Source organism: Ovis canadensis, chromosome 1, assembly GCF_042477335.2.
Source record: "Ovis canadensis isolate MfBH-ARS-UI-01 breed Bighorn chromosome 1, ARS-UI_OviCan_v2, whole genome shotgun sequence".
Classification (NCBI taxonomy): Eukaryota; Metazoa; Chordata; class Mammalia; order Artiodactyla; family Bovidae; genus Ovis; species Ovis canadensis.
In genome coordinates this window covers 42,963,027-42,986,473 of record NC_091245.1, presented here as the reverse complement: position 1 = coordinate 42,986,473, position 23,447 = coordinate 42,963,027, and the positions used below count along the sequence as shown (strand labels likewise).

General features: G+C 39.0%; 1 protein-coding gene across 3 annotated transcripts in view; it reads right to left on the bottom strand.

Moving 5' to 3' along the window:
• Nucleotides 1–23,447, bottom strand: part of SGIP1 (SH3GL interacting endocytic adaptor 1) — a 230,796-nt gene that overhangs the window by 109,116 nt on the left and 98,233 nt on the right. For 2 of the 3 annotated variants that reach the window (XM_069563671.1, XM_069563754.1), the window contains exons 3-6: nucleotides 19,136–19,160; nucleotides 11,556–11,612; nucleotides 6,205–6,259; nucleotides 5,332–5,507 (exon numbers count right to left, since the gene is read on the bottom strand). In XM_069563671.1, coding sequence (XP_069419772.1) covers nucleotides 5,332–5,507; nucleotides 6,205–6,259; nucleotides 11,556–11,612; nucleotides 19,136–19,160 — 313 coding nt within the window. Of the gene's footprint in view, nucleotides 1–5,331; nucleotides 5,508–6,204; nucleotides 6,260–11,555; nucleotides 11,613–16,120; nucleotides 16,193–19,135; nucleotides 19,161–23,447 lie in introns of all 3 variants that reach the window. The other variant, XM_069563583.1, reaches the window with a different exon arrangement.

The window sequence follows — 23,447 nt, the reverse complement described above, 5'->3', positions numbered from 1 at the left end:
CATGGGTCACAAGAGCCAGACATGACTTAGTGACTAAGCCACCATCACATATACACATATATGCTGTTAGTTCTGTTTCTCTGGAGAACCCTGAATAAAACCCTAGTAATAAAGAGACAAACAATTGCAAAGTACTACTTTTGCATCAGGAACTGTTACTAGGATATTCTGTGTGCTTTCTCCATTCACTCATTTATCAAATCTGCATGCCCAATATGTGCCATGTACTGTGCTAAGCACAGGGGACAAAAAATCAAAGATTTGATCCCACCAGAGACCAACAATAATCTGCAGAAAAACTCCATAAAGACTATTATTATCCTTCAGTTCAGTTCAGTTGTCAGTGGTGTCTGAATTTTTATGATCCCATGGACTGCAGTGCACCAGGCTTCCCTGTCCATCACCAACTCCTGGAGCTTGCTCAAACTCATGTCCATCCATTAGGTGATGCCATCCAACCATCTCATCCTCTGTTGTCCCCTTCTTCTCTTGCCTTCAATGAGTCAGGATGGACTGGTTTGATCTCCTTTCAGTCCAAGGGGCTCTCAAGAGTCTTTTCGAACACCACAGTTCAAAAGAATCAATTCTTTGGCTCTCAGTTTTCTTTATAGTTTAACTCTCACATCCATACATGACCACTGGAAAATCCATAGCTTTGACTAGATGGACCTTTTCGGCAAAGTAGTGTCTCTGCTTTTTTTCTTTATTATCCTTCCTCTACAGAAAAGGAAATATAATCTCAGAACAATTATGGGGCTCATCTAAGTTTACACAGGTAGAACATGGCAGACCTAGGCCTGCTGTCTGGACACCTGCTTTTTCAATTATTATATGCCTACCTCCTAAAATTCTACAAGAAATTATTTAAACAAATGGCCACAAAACACATGGAAGAGAAGGTGGTAACCCTAGGTGCCAAAATGTGCTGTGCAGACTTGTCTTCAGAAGGGTGTTTTACACAGCTGTTAAGAGTGCCATTGGTAGACAGCCTTCATCTGTTAACACTTCAGGGTCTGACACAGCTGCAGAGAGCCACCTCAGCCAAGGTCATGCCCCTTCTTAGCCAGCCCATATTGGAGCACTGATTGATGTAGCAGTATAATGATTATTCATCTCAGCCCAATTTAGAACAACTGTGAAGGGTCATTCTAGCTCAAGAGTTCCCCAGATGATTAGCTGAGGCTGTTGTCGGACATGCAAAACAGCTTACCTCCGCCCTCTGCCCACCCTACCCCTGAATACTGAGCCCAGTATCTTGCACACTAACCTTGGAATGAGAGATAATATGCTTCATGCAAAACCTGTTGAGAAAAGGAAGGACTCTGTCCTTTTGGACAGTCCAATTCCTTTGGACTGAACTCTGTCCAGTCCTCCAAAGAGCACAACTATAACATGAACCAAAGTTTTACAGAGACAGCATTTGGGTTTGATTTGGGTTTAGCACATTTCTCTCAATGATGAGGCAGTCTTTCTCAAAAAGCAATGAACTCTGTAAGATAGAGGGAGCACTATTACTGTTGGAGGAATCTGTATCAATCACATAAACTGATATTTAACTGAAATTGGTATTTTTAGTCCTGCTGCTGGCTAGTATGTAGCATAACATCACTGGTATTTAGAAATCAGTGATTAGAAATCTTTAAAAGGAAATTTCCTCATTTCAATAAGTTTGGGGAATAATTTAAGATAGATGGAAAAGTCCCATTTCCCATTACTCTGAGATTATTTGAGATATAGTGACACAGAAACTGTGTCCGTGTCTACCAGTATTCACTCACTCCTTTGTCTTTTAATAACAGAGCCTGGGATTTTAGCTGGATATATGTGTATCTGGGCTTCCCAGGTGTCAGTGGTAAAGAATTCACCTGCCAGTGCAGGACACGGCAAGAGATATGGATTCAATCCTTGGGTTGGGAAGATTCCCTGGAGGAGCAAATGGCAACCCACTCCAGTATTCTTGCCTGGAGAATTCCATGGTCAAAGGAGCCTGGTGGGCTACAATCCATCCTGCTTTTACTTTAATGTGGAATAAAAATAAAGCATCTATTCTGTTTAAGCCATGACTATTAATATTTTGATTTCTGGTGAAGCAGATCTACTAATATCCTAACTCATACATATCCCTAATTCAACAACTAATTCAAAACTAATAGAATCCCTAATTCAAACCTGTGTGATTTTCCTTCTTTACCCTATTACTATAATATTTTAGGGCTTCTCTGGTAGCTCAGATGGCAAAGAATCTGCCTACAAGGCAGGAGGTCCGGGTTTGATCTCTTGAGAAGGGAATGGCAACCTACTCCAGTATTCTTGTCTGGAGAATTCCATGGACAGAGGAGTCTGGTGGGCTACCATCCATGAGGTTGGACACGACTGAGTGATTAACATATTCATGATATCTTATTAGGAGATCACAACATGAGAAGAAGAGAAATTAGCATCTTTTGATTGTGAGTTGCATCCTCCTCTCTCTCTCTCTGTCTTTTTTTTTTTTTTTTGGTGCTCTGTCTTGTCCTGGTCCATATTAAAACTTGATTTCTATATAAAAATCAAGGGCCAAGGTAAGATCTGGAGTGGAACTATGTTTATTTGTCAATATAGTAGGATTTTTGCTAGCAAGTAAAACCCTGATTTTTTATGTTTTTTATGTTGCTGAAGGTTTCTTTTTTAGGGAGGAGTAATTTTCATATAGGTTTGTTTATATTGTATATACAAATAGATATATATGATTCATTCATACATCCATTCATTCATTTATCAAGTAATTTGACAATGAAGTATATATAGTAAACCTATCCAAATAAAGTGAAAATAAAGTCATGATAAGAGATATCAAATGGGTTACAATTCATTGCTACATATTTACAGGTAGATGAAAAGAGGAAGTGAAACACAACCTTGTCTTAAAATTCTTCAGAAGAAATAGAAATCAGAAATTCAACATCAGCCATTGTTGTGAATCCTACCATTTTCTTGAACTCTATTAGTGTAACAATTGATGCTTTTGTGGCATTAGAACCAACACCTAAAAGAAATATTCTGATATATCATTAATTGGTATAGGTCCTATTTCTCTTTTTGTACCTGAATTAAGTGTAGATGTATGAACATTTGATTGCATGGCTAGAAACATCTAAAGTTGTACAAAATATTGCTCATTTTTATCCTGGCACTAACTGGATTTCAGAAGGTTATTTCCATTTATCCAGTTTTATGTCCTTTGTGAAATATCCCTATATTAGGTTTTGGGTTATCTAGACGAGGACAAGGATTCTAAAGGTAAGAATATCTTTTCAGTTCTAATCTCTCTGTATAGTTATGTTTATCTAGAAACATGTGGATCTTTCCCTAAAGCAGCAATCACAGCTCATTTTCTTACACTAACTGTCAAAAATCATGGATATTTGGGAATCATAGCAATCACAGAGGTAGGTTCTCACATTAGAGGGAGCTGGCTGGGAATGCCAGGGCAGTAGTGATGGGGGGGGGGGTCCCAGGTTTTCTTGGTTTGTGGGGCTACTGGTCTGCCTAACCCTGGGATTACTTTCTCTGGGTGTCTCAATTTAGTTTTCGCACTGTTTCTCTATTTTTGTCAGCCTTAACCACATCATGTCAATGTCTCACTTTAAAAACAGGTGTTGGGAAGAGCTCAGAGTGACAGCCACTCTCCTTGCTATACCCTTAGGAACATATGCAGTGGGAGGAATAGCTACCAGATAACTTGAGTGGACATATTCTTTTTTTTTTTAATTGGAGTATAGTTGCTTTACAATGTTGTGTTAGTTTTTGCTGTACAACAAAGTGAATCAGATATATGAAGAGATATTCTTTTTTATGGAAAGGATTTCTTCTAACTAGCTTTCAGAAAATATAAACCACATGCCTGGAATCTTTCTAATAAATTTTATTTCATGTAAATTTGTTCACTGAATTCCATGAACTTGCCTTCTTATACTTATCCAGGTAGCTCCCCAACGCCCACTGTCTATTACACCCAAAACAGAAGTAAATATAAATTTGTTTCAATCATTTAAATAAAATTTTACAATTAATAAAACTATTTTAGTAAAAAAAATGATTTGAAAGATGTCAACTGAAAAGTGAAAGTGTGCACATTTAAAATGTCTTTGTTACTACAAATTGCTTATATTACAGAACAATATGTGAGTTTAAAATTTGTACCTTCCATTACAGAAGGGAAAGGAAACTAATATATGTCATGACTCCCTTTTCAAGAAGACATCCTAAGATGGCAAGTGAGTATATGATTAAAAATTATCTGAAATATTATTTCCTGTGGTTGATTACTATTAGCAGTCATGTTAGTTGACTCTAACAGCAGTGGTAAAGACCATTATAAGCACTAAAGAAAGCATCATTAGAGATTTTATCCATCCCAGGCAGGCACCCAAAGGATGAGTGATTACAACTCCTATAGAAATGTTAGTTGATATATTCCAGAAGCATAGAAAAAATGGCCCAGCATTTATTAACTATCTCATTCATGGGAAACGCTGCTGGGGGATGACATCTCTCTAAAGAAGATGCCAAGAAGCTACGAATATATTAGCTCCTAATACAAGAGCCTTCGTCTGCTCTTCACAGTTATTTTTAGAAAACAATTGCAGCATTTAGCAAGCACTATAGAGAAAACACTGTAAATGTTGGAACTCAGAATGCAGCTAGAGAAATTTAATAGACAAGAATTGGAAAAGAAGTAAACTGCAGAAAAATACCAATTTGTTCAATATAAATAAGGCATATCTGTATTTGGGGTACCTAAATAGAGTCTTTAAGACAATTTGATAATAAATATAATGAAGCTTGTGAGTTTTAACATCTTTTTAGAATATGGTTTATTATATTAGATCAATATTTCTTTTTGAAGCATTGGCAATGAAAAGGATTTTTCCTTAAAGAAAGCAATCTCCTTGGTTTTCTTTCCATGAGTTTTTATGTGTTGCATCATAAAATAAGACATTAAAATGTGTTTTTAAAAATTGTTGTTAGTAAATATGTAAACTTCATATTGTTTTTAATTGTTTCAGAAGTAAGTCTGGATAATGTTTGTTATTTTTTCCTCCTTTGAAAAATGCTTGCAAGAAAACGTCAAAAACAAATGTGATCCCACTTTGAAAAGCACAAAAACTGCAATATAAAATTAGCATAATTTTCCATAGCTAGAATGAGCTGTTTCAGGTTTACAGAGTTCATAAAATCATGACCATATGCAGTTATCAGCTTAAAGAGTTTCTGATCTACTTAACATGTACTGGCAGAGCACAGCTGTCAGTCCAACCTCACCAAAGCTTGAAATAAAAAGCCACTCACCACCGGTGATGGGGAAAGTGCAATGTTGCCTATTGATGCCTTCAGTTCATCTACAGTTGCAGTGTTCTTAAGAATGTCTTTAGCTTGCAATGGCTTAATCTTGATATTAAACTTCTTGTGTGATTCTTCTTCCTCTTCTGATTCGCTCGAAGAATAAAAGTGCTTTCCTTTGGTAGGTAGAACACAGTTAAAGATGCATAACTGTCTTTTCTACTCAGAGGCAATGATGGGTATAAGACAAGAACGGCTGCACAAAGAGAAGCAGAAGCACACTTGGGTGGCAGAAAAGCAAAGCAAAGCAAAAATCAAAGTGTAAAGCAGGAAAGAGTCAGAATTTATCCACCTTTCCTTGGAACATGGTTAAGGATGGCAAATTTCAAGGAGCAATGGTTACAAAGTCCATTACGTGCGTCACACTCAGCACTCACAGTTACAGGCCCAAGGGAACTTCCTCTTACCATAGGAGACAGGAAGGCTGCTCAGCGAAGGATTTGTGATGACTGTGCTTCAGAGTGTGACCTGCTCTGACCAGAGATGGTTTGTGGGGAAGGCACAAGTCAGAGCTATCTCCCAGGCACCATAAGTAGTGTTATCATATCAGATTTTAGAAGACAACCCAGCACCCATAATTTGCACAATTGTTTTTCAGCGCAGTTTTTCTCTTTTTCCTCTCTCTCTTTTCTATGAATAGATTAAGGCAAAGTGCCTGCTTGTTAGTGATCAGGCTGTTCTCTGTGCTGTTTATTCATCTCTAATACGAGTGACATCAGGACTTGAGAAGCTCGGGTTTCGGCACTTCTGCAAATCCTAAATTTATCATCCTGCTTTCTGAAAGCAAATGGAAATTAAGATTAAAACATAAAGAAAGGATATAGCCGGGTTCCTCAGGTCTGATGCTGTAGCCTTCTTCATCCAGCTCAGGGGAATTCTATAAAACACAAGTGCACATTAAACAATCATTGTCCTGACAGTGGTAAAGAAATTACTCACATTCCTTCAAGAGTCACCTAGTTAAGGATATAGACGTGCCTCTTATTTTGAATGCTGCTGCTGCTGCTGCTAAGTCACTTCAGCTGTGTCCGATTCTGTGCGACCCCATAGACGGCAGCCCTCCAGGCTCCATCGTCCCTGGGATTCTCCAGGCAAGAACACTGGAATGGGTTGCCATTTCCTTCTCCAATGCATGAAAGTAAAAAGTGAAAGTGAAGTTGCTCAGTTGTGTGCGACTCTTAGCGACCCCATGGACTGTAGCCCACCAGGCTCCTCCGTGTTTATAAAATTACTCATGGATATTTGGAGAATCTTCCTATTGGGAAAATAAACTAGAATTCAATTGTCAATGAAAGAAAATGCTCAAAGAGAATGTATCATGCATTTCCTATAAGCCAAAGATTATGCTAAGCAACATGATGGGGATACAACATTCAAATTATCTTTTGTCTGTATTCTGGTAGTCAAAGTTTAAAAAAAAAGAAGGCAAAACACAGAATATTACTGATAGGGGTCTGAAAGGAAAGGAAATTTGTGAGATCTGGAAGAATCAAGGAGTCTTTGTGTGCCTTTGGGTCAGATGGAGAGGAGAGGGGAGTCCGTGGTGAGGAAGAGATTGTACCGAGACACCAAGGCAGGATTGGACAGCGTGATTCTCATGGTGAAAGGGAGAGGGAGATGAAGATGACAGGACTGGAGAGGAAGCTGTATGGGTGGGGGCAAGACCATGGAAAAGAAGACTGGGGTGGGGGCCGGGCAACGTTATAGGGGAAAAGTCTGGACTTGACATGGCTACTGCAGCTTCTCAACTAGCGTGAGACATGCTGAAAGCTTCCCTGGTGGCTCAGATGGTAAAGAATCTGTCGGCAATGTGGGAGACTTGGGTTCGATTCCTGGCATTAGAAGATCCCCTGGAGGGCATGGTAACCCATTCCAGTATTCTTGCCCGGAGAATCCCCATGGACAAGGAGTCTGGCAGGCTACAGTCCATGGGGTCGCAAAGAGTCAGACACGACTGAGTGAGTGAGCACAGCACTTGCTGAAAGCAGAAGCATGAGGTGTTGAAAATATGCTAAGGATTGACTGAGGACAGAAGAAACTGGAGAAAGGAAAACTAACTCATGATGCTTGCAACAATTCAGGTGAGATATGCTAAGAAGGACCAAGTTGTTAGTTTTGGGAAGGGATGAATCGAGGACATTTGGAAGGACAGATTGTGAGTTCTCAGTCACAGATTGGTCATGGGAGAAAAAGGAGAGGAAATGTTCAAGAAGATTCCAAGATTTCTACCATCAAATCCTGGGAGTACTCCTGGCTGAACTCATTCTAACAAGAGGCAACTAACATTTTTAGGAAAAAGATAAGAAAGATAAAAGTCTGCGTGATTGGCATTAGTGTTGCCATATTTTAGTTCCTATTATATGGTAAGTACCGTGGCCTATGTTTTATTTCACTGACTCTTCATAGCAATCGTGTGTGTGTGTGTGTGTGTGTGTCTTAGTTGCTCCGTTGTGTCCGACCCTGTGACTCCATGGGCTCTAGCCCGCCAGGCTCCTCGGTCCATGGAATTCTCCAGGCAAGAATAGTGGAGTGAGTAGCCATTTCCTCCTTCAGGAGATCTTCCCTGCCCAGAGACTGAACCTGGGTCTCCTGCAGTGCAGGCAGATTCTTTACCGTCTGAGCCACCGGGGAAGCCTCACAGCAGTCATTCATGGAAAGAATCATCCCATCCACCAGGGAGGAAACTAAGAGAAATCAGATGTCAGTTCTCTAGGAAATACATCTAGCAAATGACAGCCCTGGGTCTTGACCCACCAGGTGTTTTGAGACTAAACTCTGTGCTTGAGAGGGGAAGAGGGGGCAGAGTTCAAAGGTGGCCTCCGAGGTTATAGGACTGGAAGAAAGAGGACAGAGCTGGAGAGAGAGATCTTGGAGTCACTGAAGCAACATATATGTGATGACCACAGAGAGAAAAGGGCCTGAGTGCCATGGAAAAGCGGCCATTTATTGAGCATTTATTATCTCTCTTTTGTCCTTTCAGTACTAAAAGTTAGTGTTTTGTTTTTTTTTTAAGTGCAAGAGTGTTAAGTTTACTTTCCTGCTAAAAACCTGTCCCTGCCTTTTTACTGCACTTAGAATAATAACCTAGCACCATTATATAGCCCAGAAGGCCCTGCCTGATTCTCACAGGGCCTTCTTCCCATTGTTGACATATGAGATTTGATCACTACAAGCTTCTTCCCACTTCTGGGTCCTCATCAAAGTCCTCCTTTTTGCCTGAAAGTCTCTTCCCTCAAATATGAAGTCAGTTGAACCTTACTTAAACTTTAGAGTTTTGCTTTAAGGCCACATCCATCCCTGCCAAAAACACAGTGACATAGTCTATTAAGAATAAACCCTTTCTTATTACTTAAAGAAAGTGGAGTCTAGTGTATTAATATAATTATAGCCACAGTTCCTATGACCTGAATAATTTTTAGGACTAAGCAAATTTGAGAGAAATTCTGCTTCCTTTAAACACTCACAAGTTGTTAAGGATAGCACTAAGTTTTAGGGTTGGATGGAGTAACAGAAATACTTGATGAATAATCAAATATTGATGAGTAATCAATAATAATTTTGTATTTTAATTATCATGCTTCTTGTTTGCTTAGAGTATCCCATTCCTGTGCATTAAAGATGTCTATAATATATAACAAAATTTTTGTTATAATAAAAATTCTACAAAATCCTACAAAACACAAAAAAATTCTTTTTAGGTGAAAAAGTGCTAATTTTGAGAAAAAAATTACCTTGCTTAATATATTTAGTAACTTCCTTTATTATTTATTAACAATTTAGATGTGGGGTAAAATGCTGTGCTGTGCTTATGGCTCAGTTATGTTCAACTCTTTGCAACTTCATGGACTGGAGCCTACCAGGCTTCTCTGTCCATGTGGATTCTCCAGGCAAGAATACTGGAGTGGGTTGCCATGCCCCCCTCCAGGGATCTTCCTGACCCAGGGATCAAACTCAAGTTTCCCGCATTGTAGATGGATTCTTTACCATCTGAGCCAACAGGGAAACCCAAGAGTATTGGAGTGTGTAGCCTATACCTTTTCCAGGGGTCCTTCTCAATCTAGGAATTGAACTGGGGTCTCCTGCATTGCAGGTGGATTCTTTACCAGCTGAGCTACCAAGGAAGTCCATGGGGTAACAGGGGCTATCATAGATCTACGGAATTGAACTGTGGAAAATGTAAAAAAGATCTCAACACTGGGAAACAGGTATAAGGGAAGACTAGGTAATGAGGTTGACAGAATGACGTGTTCTGGAGTGTACGGGTGGCATGAATAATTGAATTTTCTTGAGATTCATTTTTCCTTTCTATAAATGCAGGTAATGTAGTATTCACCTTCTAAGGTGGTAAAAAACAGTGGCAGATTTTATTTTCTTGGGCTCCAAAATCACTGCAGATGGTTCCTGCAGCCATGAAATTAAAAGATGTTCGCTCTTTGGAAGAAAAGCTATGAGAAACCTAGACAGTGTATTAAAAAGCAGAGACATCACTTTGCAGGCAAAGGTCTGTATAGTCAAACCTATGTTTTTTCCAGTAGTCATATGTGGAAGGGAGAGCTAGACCATAAAGAAAGCTGAACACCGAAGAAATGATTCTTTCAAACTGTGGTGCTGGAGAACGCTCTTGAAAGTCCCTTGGACAGCAAGAACAAACCAGTCAATACTAAAGGAAATCAACCCTGAATTGGAAGGACTGATGTTGAAGCTTCCGATACTTTGACCACCTGATTTGAAGAGCTGACTCATTGGAAAAGACCCTGATGCTGGGAAAGACTGAGGCAGGAGGAGAAGGGGTCGACAGAGGATGAGATGGTTGGATGGTATCACTGACTCAATGGACATGCGTTTGAGCAAACTCTGGGAGATAGTGAAGCAAAGGGAAGCCTGGCATGCTGCAGTCCACGGGGTCACAAAGAGTTGGACATGACTTAGCAACTGAACAACAAAAAGGTGGTAAGAATTTAGTAGCATGTCATAATATGAATGGTGGTATTTAAAAAAATGAAATTCTTATTATTAACAAATGTGCAAATGCATTAACATCAAGTTTAATTTTTATGAAAGAGGAGGTTGGGTCAGACAGTCACCTAAGTTGTAAGTACAAAGGCATTTTGTAAGAATTATGAATTTAGGGACTTAGTATACAATAAAAGTGATTTTTGATGTGAATATGGCCTATATGTTTTCTATGATTAGAAATATAAGAGCAATTTTGTCCATCCTATTGTGGCTGGTGAAGTGTCTGGTGATGAAGTTAACTGGCTACTGGGGGAATCACAAGGAGAGTTTAGGTCTCCACTGGGAGACCAGTAGGATTTAGGTCTCCCCTGGGATTCACCCTCACTCCTTGGGAAAAAACAACTGATTGTCATTTGACTTGGGAAAAATCTGTACTATGAGGCTAGAATAATTATCATATGCTATGGTAGGAATATTTGTATTGCTTCCAAATTTATATGTTGAAATCCAAACCCCAAGGTAATGGTATTAGGAAGTGAGGCCTTTGGGGGTGATTAGGTCACAAAGGAGGAGACAGCATGATTGGCATTAGTGCCCTTATAAAAGAGACTGCAGTGAGGTTACAGTTAGAAGGTAGGTGCCTTCCATGAATCAGCAAGTGGGCACTCAACCAGCAAGTGGGACTTCCCATGCTCCTAAACTGTTAGATATAAATGTTTGTGCTTATAAGTCATTCAGTTTTGGGGCATATTTGTTATAGCCACCTGAACAGACTAGGACATTGCAAAATCAAGGCCTAGACATGAACGGACTTGACTCAATACTCAGAGCTGCTTATCAATATAATTAGGATTGAATATCTAGAGTTAATATTTTTAAAAGTGTTTTTTGAACATGTATGTCAGGCTAGGCAGGCTACTGAAATATTCTGCAAATAGTTAGCTCATTGAATCCTCTCAATAATGCTATAAAGTAGCTACTGACTTCATTTATGGTGGCCAGCAAATAACCAAAGCCACACATAGCTGTTCCATGGAGGGGCCAGATCTCAAACTCAGGTCTAATAGACTCTAGTGCTTTTAGCCTCTATACCAGGCTACCTGTGCCAGCACTTCCTAATGAGATGTTTCACTTATTTCTATGCTCTATTTTAAATATAAGCATGCCTTGACTTTTTTTCACACTGAAATATTTATAAAAAACAACCTGATACTCACATATCTTTCCCAATCAATTTCTGCATAAAATCCATTTGGTGCTCCATTGCTTTTCTTCTGTAATAAATTTGAAAATACATTTAGAAAAGAAACATTTGAATTAATAAAAAAGAAACAAAGAAAACTTGTCTTATCTGCATTTAGCAAGAGCTATCAAAATCCAGCATTGGAAAGGCACATTACAGCAGCCTATTAAGCAACCACGTTGGTGTAACTGAATGGTAAATTGAGTTGGCATGACACTGCATAAAAGAACTTACACACTTACTTCACAAAAGACTGTAGGATATGCATAGGGATATTAACAACTAGCTACTCAAATGTTATATAATTACTAAAGAATCAGCAGCCCCTATGTATTATTTAATCCTCTATACCTCAGGGGATATAACTAGATGTATTCAATATGTACATATTTAAATGGAAATATTTTGACCCACGTTATTCTCATACACAGTTATTTCCAACATATCCAGAGAATATTCATCCAAGTCATTAATTCATCTTCTTCCCGCTTTTCTAACACTGACTCAAGTTTTCCTAAACACCTTTGATAAAATATAAAGGGAATCAGATTTCAATTAGTTAACTCAGCCTCTAAGTATTAAAAAATAGTGTTGATGTTCTTTTCAAGTGACTTTTCTTATGAAATTACTAAGAGACAATTTGAGGATTAATTGTGGATTTCTGTCATCCAGGCATCCTAGGCCTCCATGAACACAGATCATTATGAGAGGACTGGGCATCAGCATCATTCTCTTAGAATTATCTTAAAAGTTCTATTTTCGGCCCTGGTACTGCCATGACATGTATGGCCATGAGAACTTGAGCAAGGATGTGGTATCATTCAAACTGAAATTTCTAGGATTCTGTATTTCTCATGAGCAAAGGATAAAAACACAGATGAGGTTGATAATGGAGAGTCCATTCAACAACATTCCTGTCAGCACATAGAGCGACGATATGTCATTGAGCACTCATGGGTCTCACAACAACACACATCAGATGCTGATGAATGAGGCTTGAGGACAGGACACCTAATTTTGCAATCACAAATGAAGGCTGGTTGAGCTACAATGTTAACAGCTGACACCATTTGACAAGGAGGTAGGAGAAGATACCTTTTCATCCATGCATGCAGGATCACTAAAAAACCAAATCAGAAGTAACCTAGTAACATCATCATTAATTGATACTACATGTTGATTGGGCATTCTAAGAATTAGCAGTGGTTGAGTGAGGGGAAATAGTGTGTGAGAAATAGATAATGTGTCCATTATTTTCCTGTCTCTTCCCATATACCAACACCGCACTAGAACTTACAAATGCACAAATTCTGTTCTGCCTCCACCAGCCAGCACACTGGGACCAAGGGCCCGTGCCCCACATCCCTCTTCTTTGTCTTGCTCCTGACAAAGACTATATGCTTAATCAGACGACATCATTTTAAGCCTTTCATAGATTTGCCTTCATTAAATTAGTGCTTCAATGATATTCTTTGCTATTTGAATGAAGGTTGTTTTAAAAACTTGCCACATCAACTTTGCACCTGTATAAGCTATGAAGCTACTTTTGAGAACATGCCATCTCATAATAAAAAAATCTCTCTCGTGGTGAATGGTATGGTTCTTACTTTCTTTTTGTCATACTTGTTTTCTTAAAATTTCTACTTTAGCAATGTTTGCTTATGTCTTCCTTGCAAAACTCTCCAAATCCTCCTTATAAAGCTGCTGCTGCTGCTAAGTCGCTTCAGTCATGTCCGACTCAGCAACCCCATGGACTGCAGCCTACCAGGCTCCCCCTGTCCTTGGGATTCCCCAGGCAAGAACACTGGAGTGGGTTACCATTTCCTTCTCCAATGCATGAAAGTGAAGTCTCTCAGGCGTGTCCGACTGTTAGCGACCCCATGGACTGCAGCCTACCAAGCTCTTCCGTCCATGGGATTTTCCAGGCAAGAGTACTGGAGTGGGGTGCCATTACCTTTTCCACCTTATAAAGCATATATAATATATGCAAAATACAAATGTAATTTAGAGTAATGGGAAATCAAATGATATAAGCTAATCTCAAAAAACTAAACGTATGAATTCAGTGATGAGTATAGTACTATTAATAGATCTTTTAGTCCTCAATTCTTTATTACAAAGAATTGCTATCTAAAAACCAGAGATTAGATAAATTGCTGAGTTCAAAATTTTTGAAGTTCTACAGATGTTTGCTTCCATGATAATCTCATCTCTGTAACCAAAGCCTTTCAAGACCAGGATAGTTGACAGGTTCAGCTAAATAAAGACAAAAGGAGTCTGTGTATTTCTTTACTGACAATATTAGAAATACAAAAGTTCCTCAATTTTATGAATCTTCTAGATCTGAGCTGAGGGAAAGTTTCTCAGTTTCCATGGAAACAAATGGAAGATTGTGATAAAGAGAAAGCAAAGCCTATAAAAAGAAATTTCTTTTAAAATAATAACACTTTAAACATAAATACTAAACACAAACAACAAATCATAATAGTACATTCTTTTGGGTTGATATTAAAAACACACACACATATATATACACACACAGTTCCAAGACACATACATACACACATTCTTTTGGGTTGATATTAAAAACACACACACATATATACACACAGTTCTATGACACAAATATACACACAGTTCTATTAGAGAAATTAGCAATTTAGCATCATTCACACTAGTGAATTCTTACAAATATATTTGATTTTGCAAGTCGAAATTATCAAGTTAGAGCTAATGCAGAACCTGGTTGAAATTCTTCTGGTAAAACTCTAAGGAAGAAATTCTCCCAGTTTAACAATTTAAGCAGCTCACAGTGGTCATATGGAGGTAACGGCTCTATTGATTTTCAATTGGAAAACAGTGTAAAACCATGGAAGAATGTAATTTAAGTGGGGAAATATTGTTGGCTATTCACCAACATATTCAATATAAAGAGTGATTTTTCTCTTGGAGTAAAAGGTATGTATTTTTAAAATTCTTTTCTATATTTTCTAAAATCCACAATTCACATGAATCACTTCTAAAACTTGAATATATGACTATTATTTAAAGATAATCAAGGCTGATGGCAATATTGATCATGTTTTAATAGCTATTTTACTTTGATCAAGCTTATTATCTCCTCTTAGATAATATGATTGGTTAGATCAATAAGTGTAGTAAAATTGCATTCAATTGTACATTCATCAAAGTTCTTAATTTTAACTGTAGATGCTCCTCTTTTCCAAGGTCAGATCACGGCCACATTGTGCTCTTTGGTGAGAAGTATTAAAGACATGTGAAATACTGGCTAAATATTATCTTTTTGCCATTGAGATGGACTTGTCTCACTTTGTAAATAACCCTATAGAATAGCACTATCCAATAGTGCTATCTGTGAAGAAGTAAATGTTCTGTATGTATGTTGTCCGATATGGTGGCAACCAGCCACAAGTAGCTGTGGAGTGCTTAAAGTGTGCCAAATGTCACTGAAGAATTGAATTTTGTTTTATTTTTTAAAATTAGAAAAATTGGTATTTATTTAACTGACATATAGTTGCTTTATAATGTTTCAGATATACAGCAAAGTGGTTCAATTATATACACACACACACACACGTGTATATATATACGCTCATTCTTTCCCATTATAGGTTATTACAAGATATTCAATAGAGTTTCCTGTGCTATAAAGTAGGTCCTTGCTGTTTATCGATTTTACATATAGTAATATATCTGTTAATCTCAAATTCCCAATTTGTACCTTCCTCCCTTGGCTTTTTCCTTGATAAACATGCTTGTTTTCTGTCTGTGGGTCTATTTTTGATTTATAAATGGGTTCATTTGTATCTCTTTTTGTTGTTTTAGATTTCACATGTAAATGATATCATATAATATGGTGTTCATCTTTGTCTGCCTTACTTCCCTCAGTATGATAATCTCTAGATCTATCCATGTTGATGCAAATGGCACTATTTTATCATTTTTATGATTAATATTCCATTGTATATATGCACTATATATTTATCCATTCATCTGTTGATGGCCATTAAGTGAGGAACTGAATTGTAAATAGCCACATGTGGCCACCATTTTGAACAACACAGCTATCATTGTTGTACAGTCTGGGCCACCAGGATCAGCACCCCAAGTCCACTGTCAAGTACCTGAGGTCCCACAGGCCCAGGTCCTGCCAAATTCCTAATGTTACTTAGATAGTACTTACCCTAACAAATGACTATGTTATTTGTCAATATGTATAATGTTGTTTATATTATAGCCAAAGTTTTCTTATAGATGGCAGATTCTTTTAAAAAATCTGAATTGCTGTCCTTTGTCTAAGACAGAGGCATGTCTCTTATGCCTGATCACTTTTTAAAAGTATATTCAGACATCAACATATACAATCTATATAGTTGATTTAAAAATTGGCCCCAGTATTGGGGAATACTATCTAAGAAAGAGTCTTAATGCTTTTGTGTTTTCAAATTTCAAACTGGGATTTTACTCACTGTTTCTACAACCCCTTGGAAATTTTAAACTAAAATCTGTTGTCCTTACCGAAACTTTTTTTCCTCCTTCACGCGCGCACTCTGCTTTGTTATTGTAGGGTGGTTCATGTGGGCTGGGCTGCTGGAATTGATTGTTTTCATGTAGAAAAAAGTTGTTAAAGGATCTGTTTGTTCTTCAAGACACATATAAAGAATCACATGGAGTCAGCAAACATACCATAGAGGAAACAACATCTAGGCCAAATTGGAGGGCCTACCAATCTTGGCAGGGTTCTCAAAGCAAAGAGTGGACTTTGGGGCCCATAATGAGGCTCTATTCAGCAGGCCAGTGTGGCTAGGCCAGGAGAAGAAGGGAGAAGGGGAAAGAGGCATCCCAGGCACCAGGGGTGATGTGAACCCAGTCCTTATTCAGCCAGCACTTAATTTACAGGTAGAGAATAAACACTGGGCCACACCAGACTGAATAAAAATAGTTGTATTTCTAATGGCAGTCTGAAAAGGCTAGCTGCACTGTTTATTTCCCTGGATTATAGCCTTCTGGGGAGACATCAAGACAGAGCACACACAGCTGCCAGCTCCAAATCTGGGCCCTTTCCTGCACACATGTTCAGGATGAGCTGAGATCTCCTCATAGCAATGACCGTGACATCCAGTCCCCCAGTCTAGGTGTGGGTGGAAATCTGAACTGCTTAGGAAAAACTCAGAATGTGTCCTGCACAAGTCAGTTTGTCTCTGGGTTAGACTGCATTGCCACACAGATGCCTAAAGCCTCAAACTTCGAGGCAGACAGCTTGGCCAGGAGTGGGCATATTTGACCAGGGGAGAGCAGGGCAAGCCCATCTTGTTACATGCAGCCCAGCCACAGAGCCTCTGTAGTCAAAACCTCAAAAGCCTTGTCACCAAAGATGGGCTTCACTGGATTTGCAGAAACTGAATTTAAACAGTTAAACCTGTTGTGCAACTCCTGTGTTGACAAAGTCATTTATAAGCATGAAGTGTGTACACCACGACCTATAGTTTGTAGAACCACATTAGTGAAACCATAAATTTCAACTTCAGATATTCAAAAAGAAATCACTTTAAAGCTTACTCAGGCATGTAAAAGTAGACTGGCTCCACTGACATAAGGTCTTAAAGAAATCAGTCTGAGTTTGAAAGAAAATCAGGCTGAGATTTCCAGGGACTAAATGCAAATAGAAATTTTGGACTTCTATAGCAACTAGTCTGAGAAGGCGTTCTCAAAATTTGGTGCCCAGAGTACGTGGGGAAAACTGGAGGCACATTTCCAAGTGGTAAAATAAGCGGCTGGCTAACAATGTCCAATTACCTAGGAAGCTGTACACTCTGTTTCTGAGAGCATGAATTTATTTTGAATGCAGCCCATTTTCCAAACAGGTTTGTATTATTTCCTGAGAAATCAAAATTAAACAACTCCTCTTTTCTAAAATCATGACCAGTGATACATTCGTGGCAATTCCAGTTAAGGAACAAAGAGGGCGTGTCTGCTGGTAAATAACTTGATGTGACTGGGCATGGTGGCAATGACGGAGGGCTTGGGGAACTCAGGGATGAAGCCCTGCCTTAGGGTGGGTGAGTCTGCAGAATCACAGCTGGGCTTATGGACACAGCACATACTCAGAGTCACCTGTCGCACACCAGTGCTGTGCCAGGCACTAAGTGCATGTTCCCCTCAAGATGCAAACAGGGGGTCCCTAGCAGAGCAGAGACCTGAGACAGCAGTGGGGCTTCAGAGACAATGACCGGAAGCGTGGGAGGAGCTTTAGAGAAAGAAAAAAAAGGACAAGACTGAGGGTGCCAGAGGGAGAGAAGCAAGAGACAGCAAACCAGCCTGGGAGCAGCAGGGAGGGAAAGCAGAGACTAGCTAACAGAGCCTTGCAAGGGTGAGAATGAAGGGGACAAGAGAACTCAGGGAGGGGACTGAGACAGAAGCGAAGAGAAGACACAGAAGCAGAGTACCTGAGACAGAGTTAACGAGAGGGCTCTGAGCCAGAAGCAAGAGGTGAGGAGAAGCTGAGTCTTCTGGGTCTTTTTTTTCCCCTGCTGAATAGAGCCTTGATTATAGTGTTACCCAATGTCTGATAAATTTCAGTCTACTTCCTTAACATTTCATGGAGAGAACTACATGAATGCAAAAGGCACCCCAAAACTAAGAACCTTGAGTTAAATGTGGGAGAAAGACTCCTACCATAGCTGCAATTAACACCCCAATTTAGGTCTAATATTATAAAGGGTGATTAAAAAAAATTATCTATCAGGTTTATTTTAGTTCCCACTCCAGCCCAATGAGCCTAATGTGAGTCCCTTTTTTTCCCTTCTTCAAGAACAGCTGTTCTTTTGAACCTTCTGAATAGGCATCTGATTCGGCTTTGAAGGAAGTCATTTTAGAAGTTGGTGCAGCCTGTCATCAGGACAACTTGGATAAATCCAAGCTCATGCACCACCGACTTCTCTAAAAAAGCAAGAAATCTGGTGACCAGCAAGGAATCAGAGTTCCTGTTAACTCTTAAACCGGTGGACACATTTTCCTCCTCCAGGCTGTAAATTCAGGCATAAGTGGTTTCAAGACCATTCCCTACTTATGAATTTAATACAGAAAATGTATCTGCAGCTCAACTGCAAAAAGGGAAAGGTTTCTTTCAATTTTATTGGATTTCAGCTCCATTATGACTTTGTGGCCTCTGTTGGAGAAAAGCATTCTCATATAATGAGCTCTTATATCATTAAATTGGAAATGAAATAACAGTTGATGGTAGCAGCCCCTGCAGGAACTGTCTGACTTTTGACCCATCATATTGATGACTAGTTGCCTTGCCTGCTCTGGGGCAAGGTTTTAGGTGAATGCAATAAGTAAGTTTAACTTGACCAAGACTGTATTTATGTTCCATGCAATTACTACAAAAAATTACAAGAGTGAGTCTGAAAAGTCATTTAAGCTCATTTTTTCCCCCTGCAGAAAAAAAAAAAATGAAACGGGGCTTTAAGAAATTTAAACTAGCATAGGTTGAAATGCAAACCTACTAAAAATGGTCATTTAAATACTTACAATTCCATCTCTATCTGGTGAACCTCTGTAACGAAAAGAAATTAGTAGCTATTAGGAAAATGAATCATTCTTGCTACACAGACTCAAGTACAACAATAAGAGTCATTAACCACCTCTTGCCAGCTCCCACCCCAATAAACCTGGATGATGAAAGCTACTCAAAACAAATTGGTTGAATGATATTTCAGTGTGGGGTGTGTGTACATGTATGTGGGAGGGAGAGTCATTAAAAATTGAAATCCAAAAGGCACAAGTTGTTGGTGCAGTGTCTTGCCCACTTTTGAGAGAATTCAGTAAGAGCTGTCCCATTTAATCAGCTTCCACTTAAAACTACCACCAGGAATGCCAACCGATTTGTTCTCTCATCTCCTCATAAGTGGTCTTGAATTTCCCCTTATAAGAAGGAATTTCTATGGTATTTTTCAAGTCACTTTGAGAATCTGTATTTTCCTCCATCTTTCTATATTTACTGCTCCTTTGATTATATGAAAGCAGGAAATGAAGGGCAATTTTACTAAATGGTTCACTTTGATGACTAAAGTCCAGGGTATTTAATCCACAGTGATGCTAGGCTACAGTGTTTAAGAATAAGGTCTTTAGAGAAGGATGAATCTAGGTGTTCCAACTCCATTATTTACTAATTCTCTGATCTTGGACAAATTACTTAACCTTTCTAAGTCAGTTTAAATATGATAAGTATATAAAGAACTTATAATAATTCCCAACACATACTAAGTCTTCAAAAATGTTTGTTACAGGACTTTTTCCTCTTCCATGATGGCTCTACCCTAGGAACAAACACAAAACTTCCCACTTGCAGCCATGTTAGGCTTTATAGCAATAGGGGAAGGGTATTACTGTTACTCTGGAAAACTGAACTGGAGGAACAGAAGAAAGGGGGAAGTGAAAGGGTAGTCATTGTAACTTTATAACCTCATATTAATTCTAATATTAATATTTTAAATAATATTAATTCTAATATTAATATTTTAATTAATATTCATTCTAATATTAATTAATATTAGGAGCTAGAAAAATATTATTCTATTAACATGGAGACCAGAATCATGCTCAGGTGAGGACCTGCACTGTTTGTAAGGAAACCTTAGTAAGTGCTTGGGTGGAGTGAAAATGAAAGTCCCTTAGTCATGTCCAATCTTTGCGACCCCATGGACTATAAAGTTCATGGAATTCCCCAGACCAGAATACTGGAGTGTGTAGCTGCTCCCTTCTCCAGTAGATCTTCCCAACTGAGGGATCGAACTCAGGTCTCCCATATTGCAGGCAGATTCTTTACCAGCTGAGCCATCAGGTGTGGTTGAAACTGTTCCTTAGGAGGTGGGATCAAGTGAAATGTTCTTTATTTGCTGGGACATCTTCTTAGCTCCAAGGTTTGATTCCTTTCCCTGCCAACACCCCCTTCAAAATTAGCAGAACATTCTACTTGGATTACAAAACATTTGATGGGAGTGCATCATTTTTCATAATCATTTCCATGTGGATACAAGAATGAATCAGTGATACAGGGGCTAGAAGTAGAGAGGACACTGTTTTTGACCATGAGAGCATGAGAGCTGACAGAAGTCTGAGGGTGTTTGGACATTTGCTGGCTATGAGAATTCCGAGCAGTTGGTTCAAAGAAATTTCATCTAAGAAAGAAGGATAGGAAGAGTTATATATAATTAATTGAACAAATATTGAGTGACTTATAATGGGCCAGGCACTAGTTTAAACTCAGGAGATAAAATGATGAAGAAGACATGCTTTTTGAGACAAGCAAGTAAATCCACTGGGTTATTATGACCACAATAAACCCAGGTGGCAAGAAAGCACAGAGAAAGTACCAACTCACACTCATCAAAGCCAATTTTCCTTATCAGATTTATATGCTGAAAAAACAGACATTTCTTACTAGGATTTCAGCCTCTGCTAAAGGGATCAGGAGAGAGGAGATTTTGTTAACTTTTGCATAGGACAGATCCAGCGGCACTCATCCTGTGGAGCTGTCTTTAGGGGCAGGTGATAGATGCAAGGGGATCTAAAATCAGAGGCCACTTGGTTTCATGCGTATTACTGCTATAGGGATGGTATTTCAAACATTTTCATCAGAATAAATGTAATTGTACACAGCAGTGTTGATGTCTGTTTGAATCCTTTGTCTTATCCATTGGTGGAAATGAGGCTGGTTCTTCCCAGTATGGTGGTAGTAAGCACGGTGATGGAGGGCACCAGCTATAGCACCAGACTGCGGGGTTCAATCAGCTCAGATCTCCCAGCTGCATAACTCTGAACAAGAGCTTCACCCCTTTGTGTTTCAGTTTCCTCAGTTACATGATAGCTGTGATAACAGTATATACCTCACAGGGCTATTACAGGATTCAGTGAATTAATATAAACGAAGAGCCTGGAATGGTACCTAGAACATTGTAAATACTCATAAAATGTTATCTAGATTAAAGTTATTATATCAATATAAGCTGATACAGGATGAGGAGTAGAGAGAGATTTTAGCAGCCTCAGACAATTGGGCATGTCCTCAATTTATTTCCTAACCCCCTCTTATTAAGTTTTATGTTTTTAAATAAATACAGCAGACCCACTATATTTACTGACTTCCATTTTAAAACTGATCATCTACCAGGCACCTTTTGCCTCTGTTTTTAAAAATGACAGTTGCCTCTTGCTACTACTCCCTTTTCTTTTACCCTGCTATTGGTCTTGATTATAATTTTACCCATCTATTCTTTTTTGTCCCCCCCCCTCCCCCCGGGTAATAAAAGAATAGGCACTTGATTCTGGACTAGAAAACTGACTCCATGTCTTATTTTCTGGGCAACCTTCAGTAATTAATTCATTTTGGCATTGATTTCTCATCTCTAAAACTGAGATATTACTTCTAACCTTATTGAATTACCATGAGGATTAAAAAGGATATCAGTGCATTACAAAATACCTTGCACAGAGCCTGCCATTTAGCACAGGCTCTCTCCTTTCCTCTTTCTATCAGCCATTGTAATGATGATCAAATCAGGAAGCTCTGGTTCTAACCCCACTCTATCTAAGGACACCCAATCAGCTGAATTTGGAGCTGGCAGCTACCATAGCAGATTGCTTGGCAACCCTCATGGAGTTGCAACAGCCTTGAAAACCGTTTGCATCAGCAAGGTTTCAGTGATGGCAGACTATCATAAGCATTACCCAAATTTGAAGGGATAGTACATTGCCAGAATATTTCCCCAGCCTTCTGCAAGAATGATGTATGACCTAGTCAGAGAGCAGGGGGTTCCTGAAAGGCAGAGGCTTACATTAAATGGCTTGTCCTTTGACCATCACGGCTGATGGAACCAGTTTATAGCTAATTTGCTACACCTAAGTAAACTGGGGCACTCAGATTATAAGAAGTGAAGGAGAGATGCTTGGGATTTTACAAGCAAATGTCTCATAAGAGTACTTCAGAGAGATGTTGGCCATCTACCCAAAGCCGTGAGGAGTAACTTTCTCATTTTCATGATTTTAGAAGTGATGATGGAAGAGCGGTGCTTTTGCCAAAGCCAAATAGCTCAGCCTGCCCTGGGGAGGTTGTCTGACCTCTTTTCCCTTTTGAGGGAGCTTTTATCCTTTTTAGTTTTCGTCACACACCAGAGATTACGTGTAGTCAGTTACAGACACTATCTTCAAAGAAAACTGGATTTGGTTTCTGCTAACAACATTCTCCTGAGATACGTCTAGTAGTATCCCACACAGCATGTGGCACATTGTAGGTGACACGATGTTGCTGACAGACGGACTGTGACAGAGTCTGGCCTTTTAGGGAAATTAGACCCTAACGTCAACGCAGGCCCATTAGAGGAAAGTGTATTCCAACGCCATGGAGCTATTGGCAAAGCTGAAGCCAGAGCCCAGGTCTCCTGACTCTCCTGAATGAACCATCTCCTATTCTGATTAACTAACTTTTCAAAAATGGCAATTTCTTAAGAAATAATAGAAGTTGTATAATGCTCAGAAATTTTTCTAATTTAATTATTTAAAAACATTGGCAAGACTAGATAGAGTGAATGTAGCTTCCATGAAATAACTATTTACGCAAAAAGAAAGCACAAAGAAAAGGTAAGATCAGGAGACTTAACATCTGATATTTAGATAAAACATGGCTTTTTACCCCTCAATCCTTTACAGTCTCTGGTTTCAAAGCCTCACGACTTCAAGGTTGCTCACTGTCTAAGGAAGGAAGCCCAGACACCTCAGACTGGCACTTAAACCCCTTCTTATCTAGCCCTGATCTTTTCAGCCTCACTTCCCATCATCACATTTA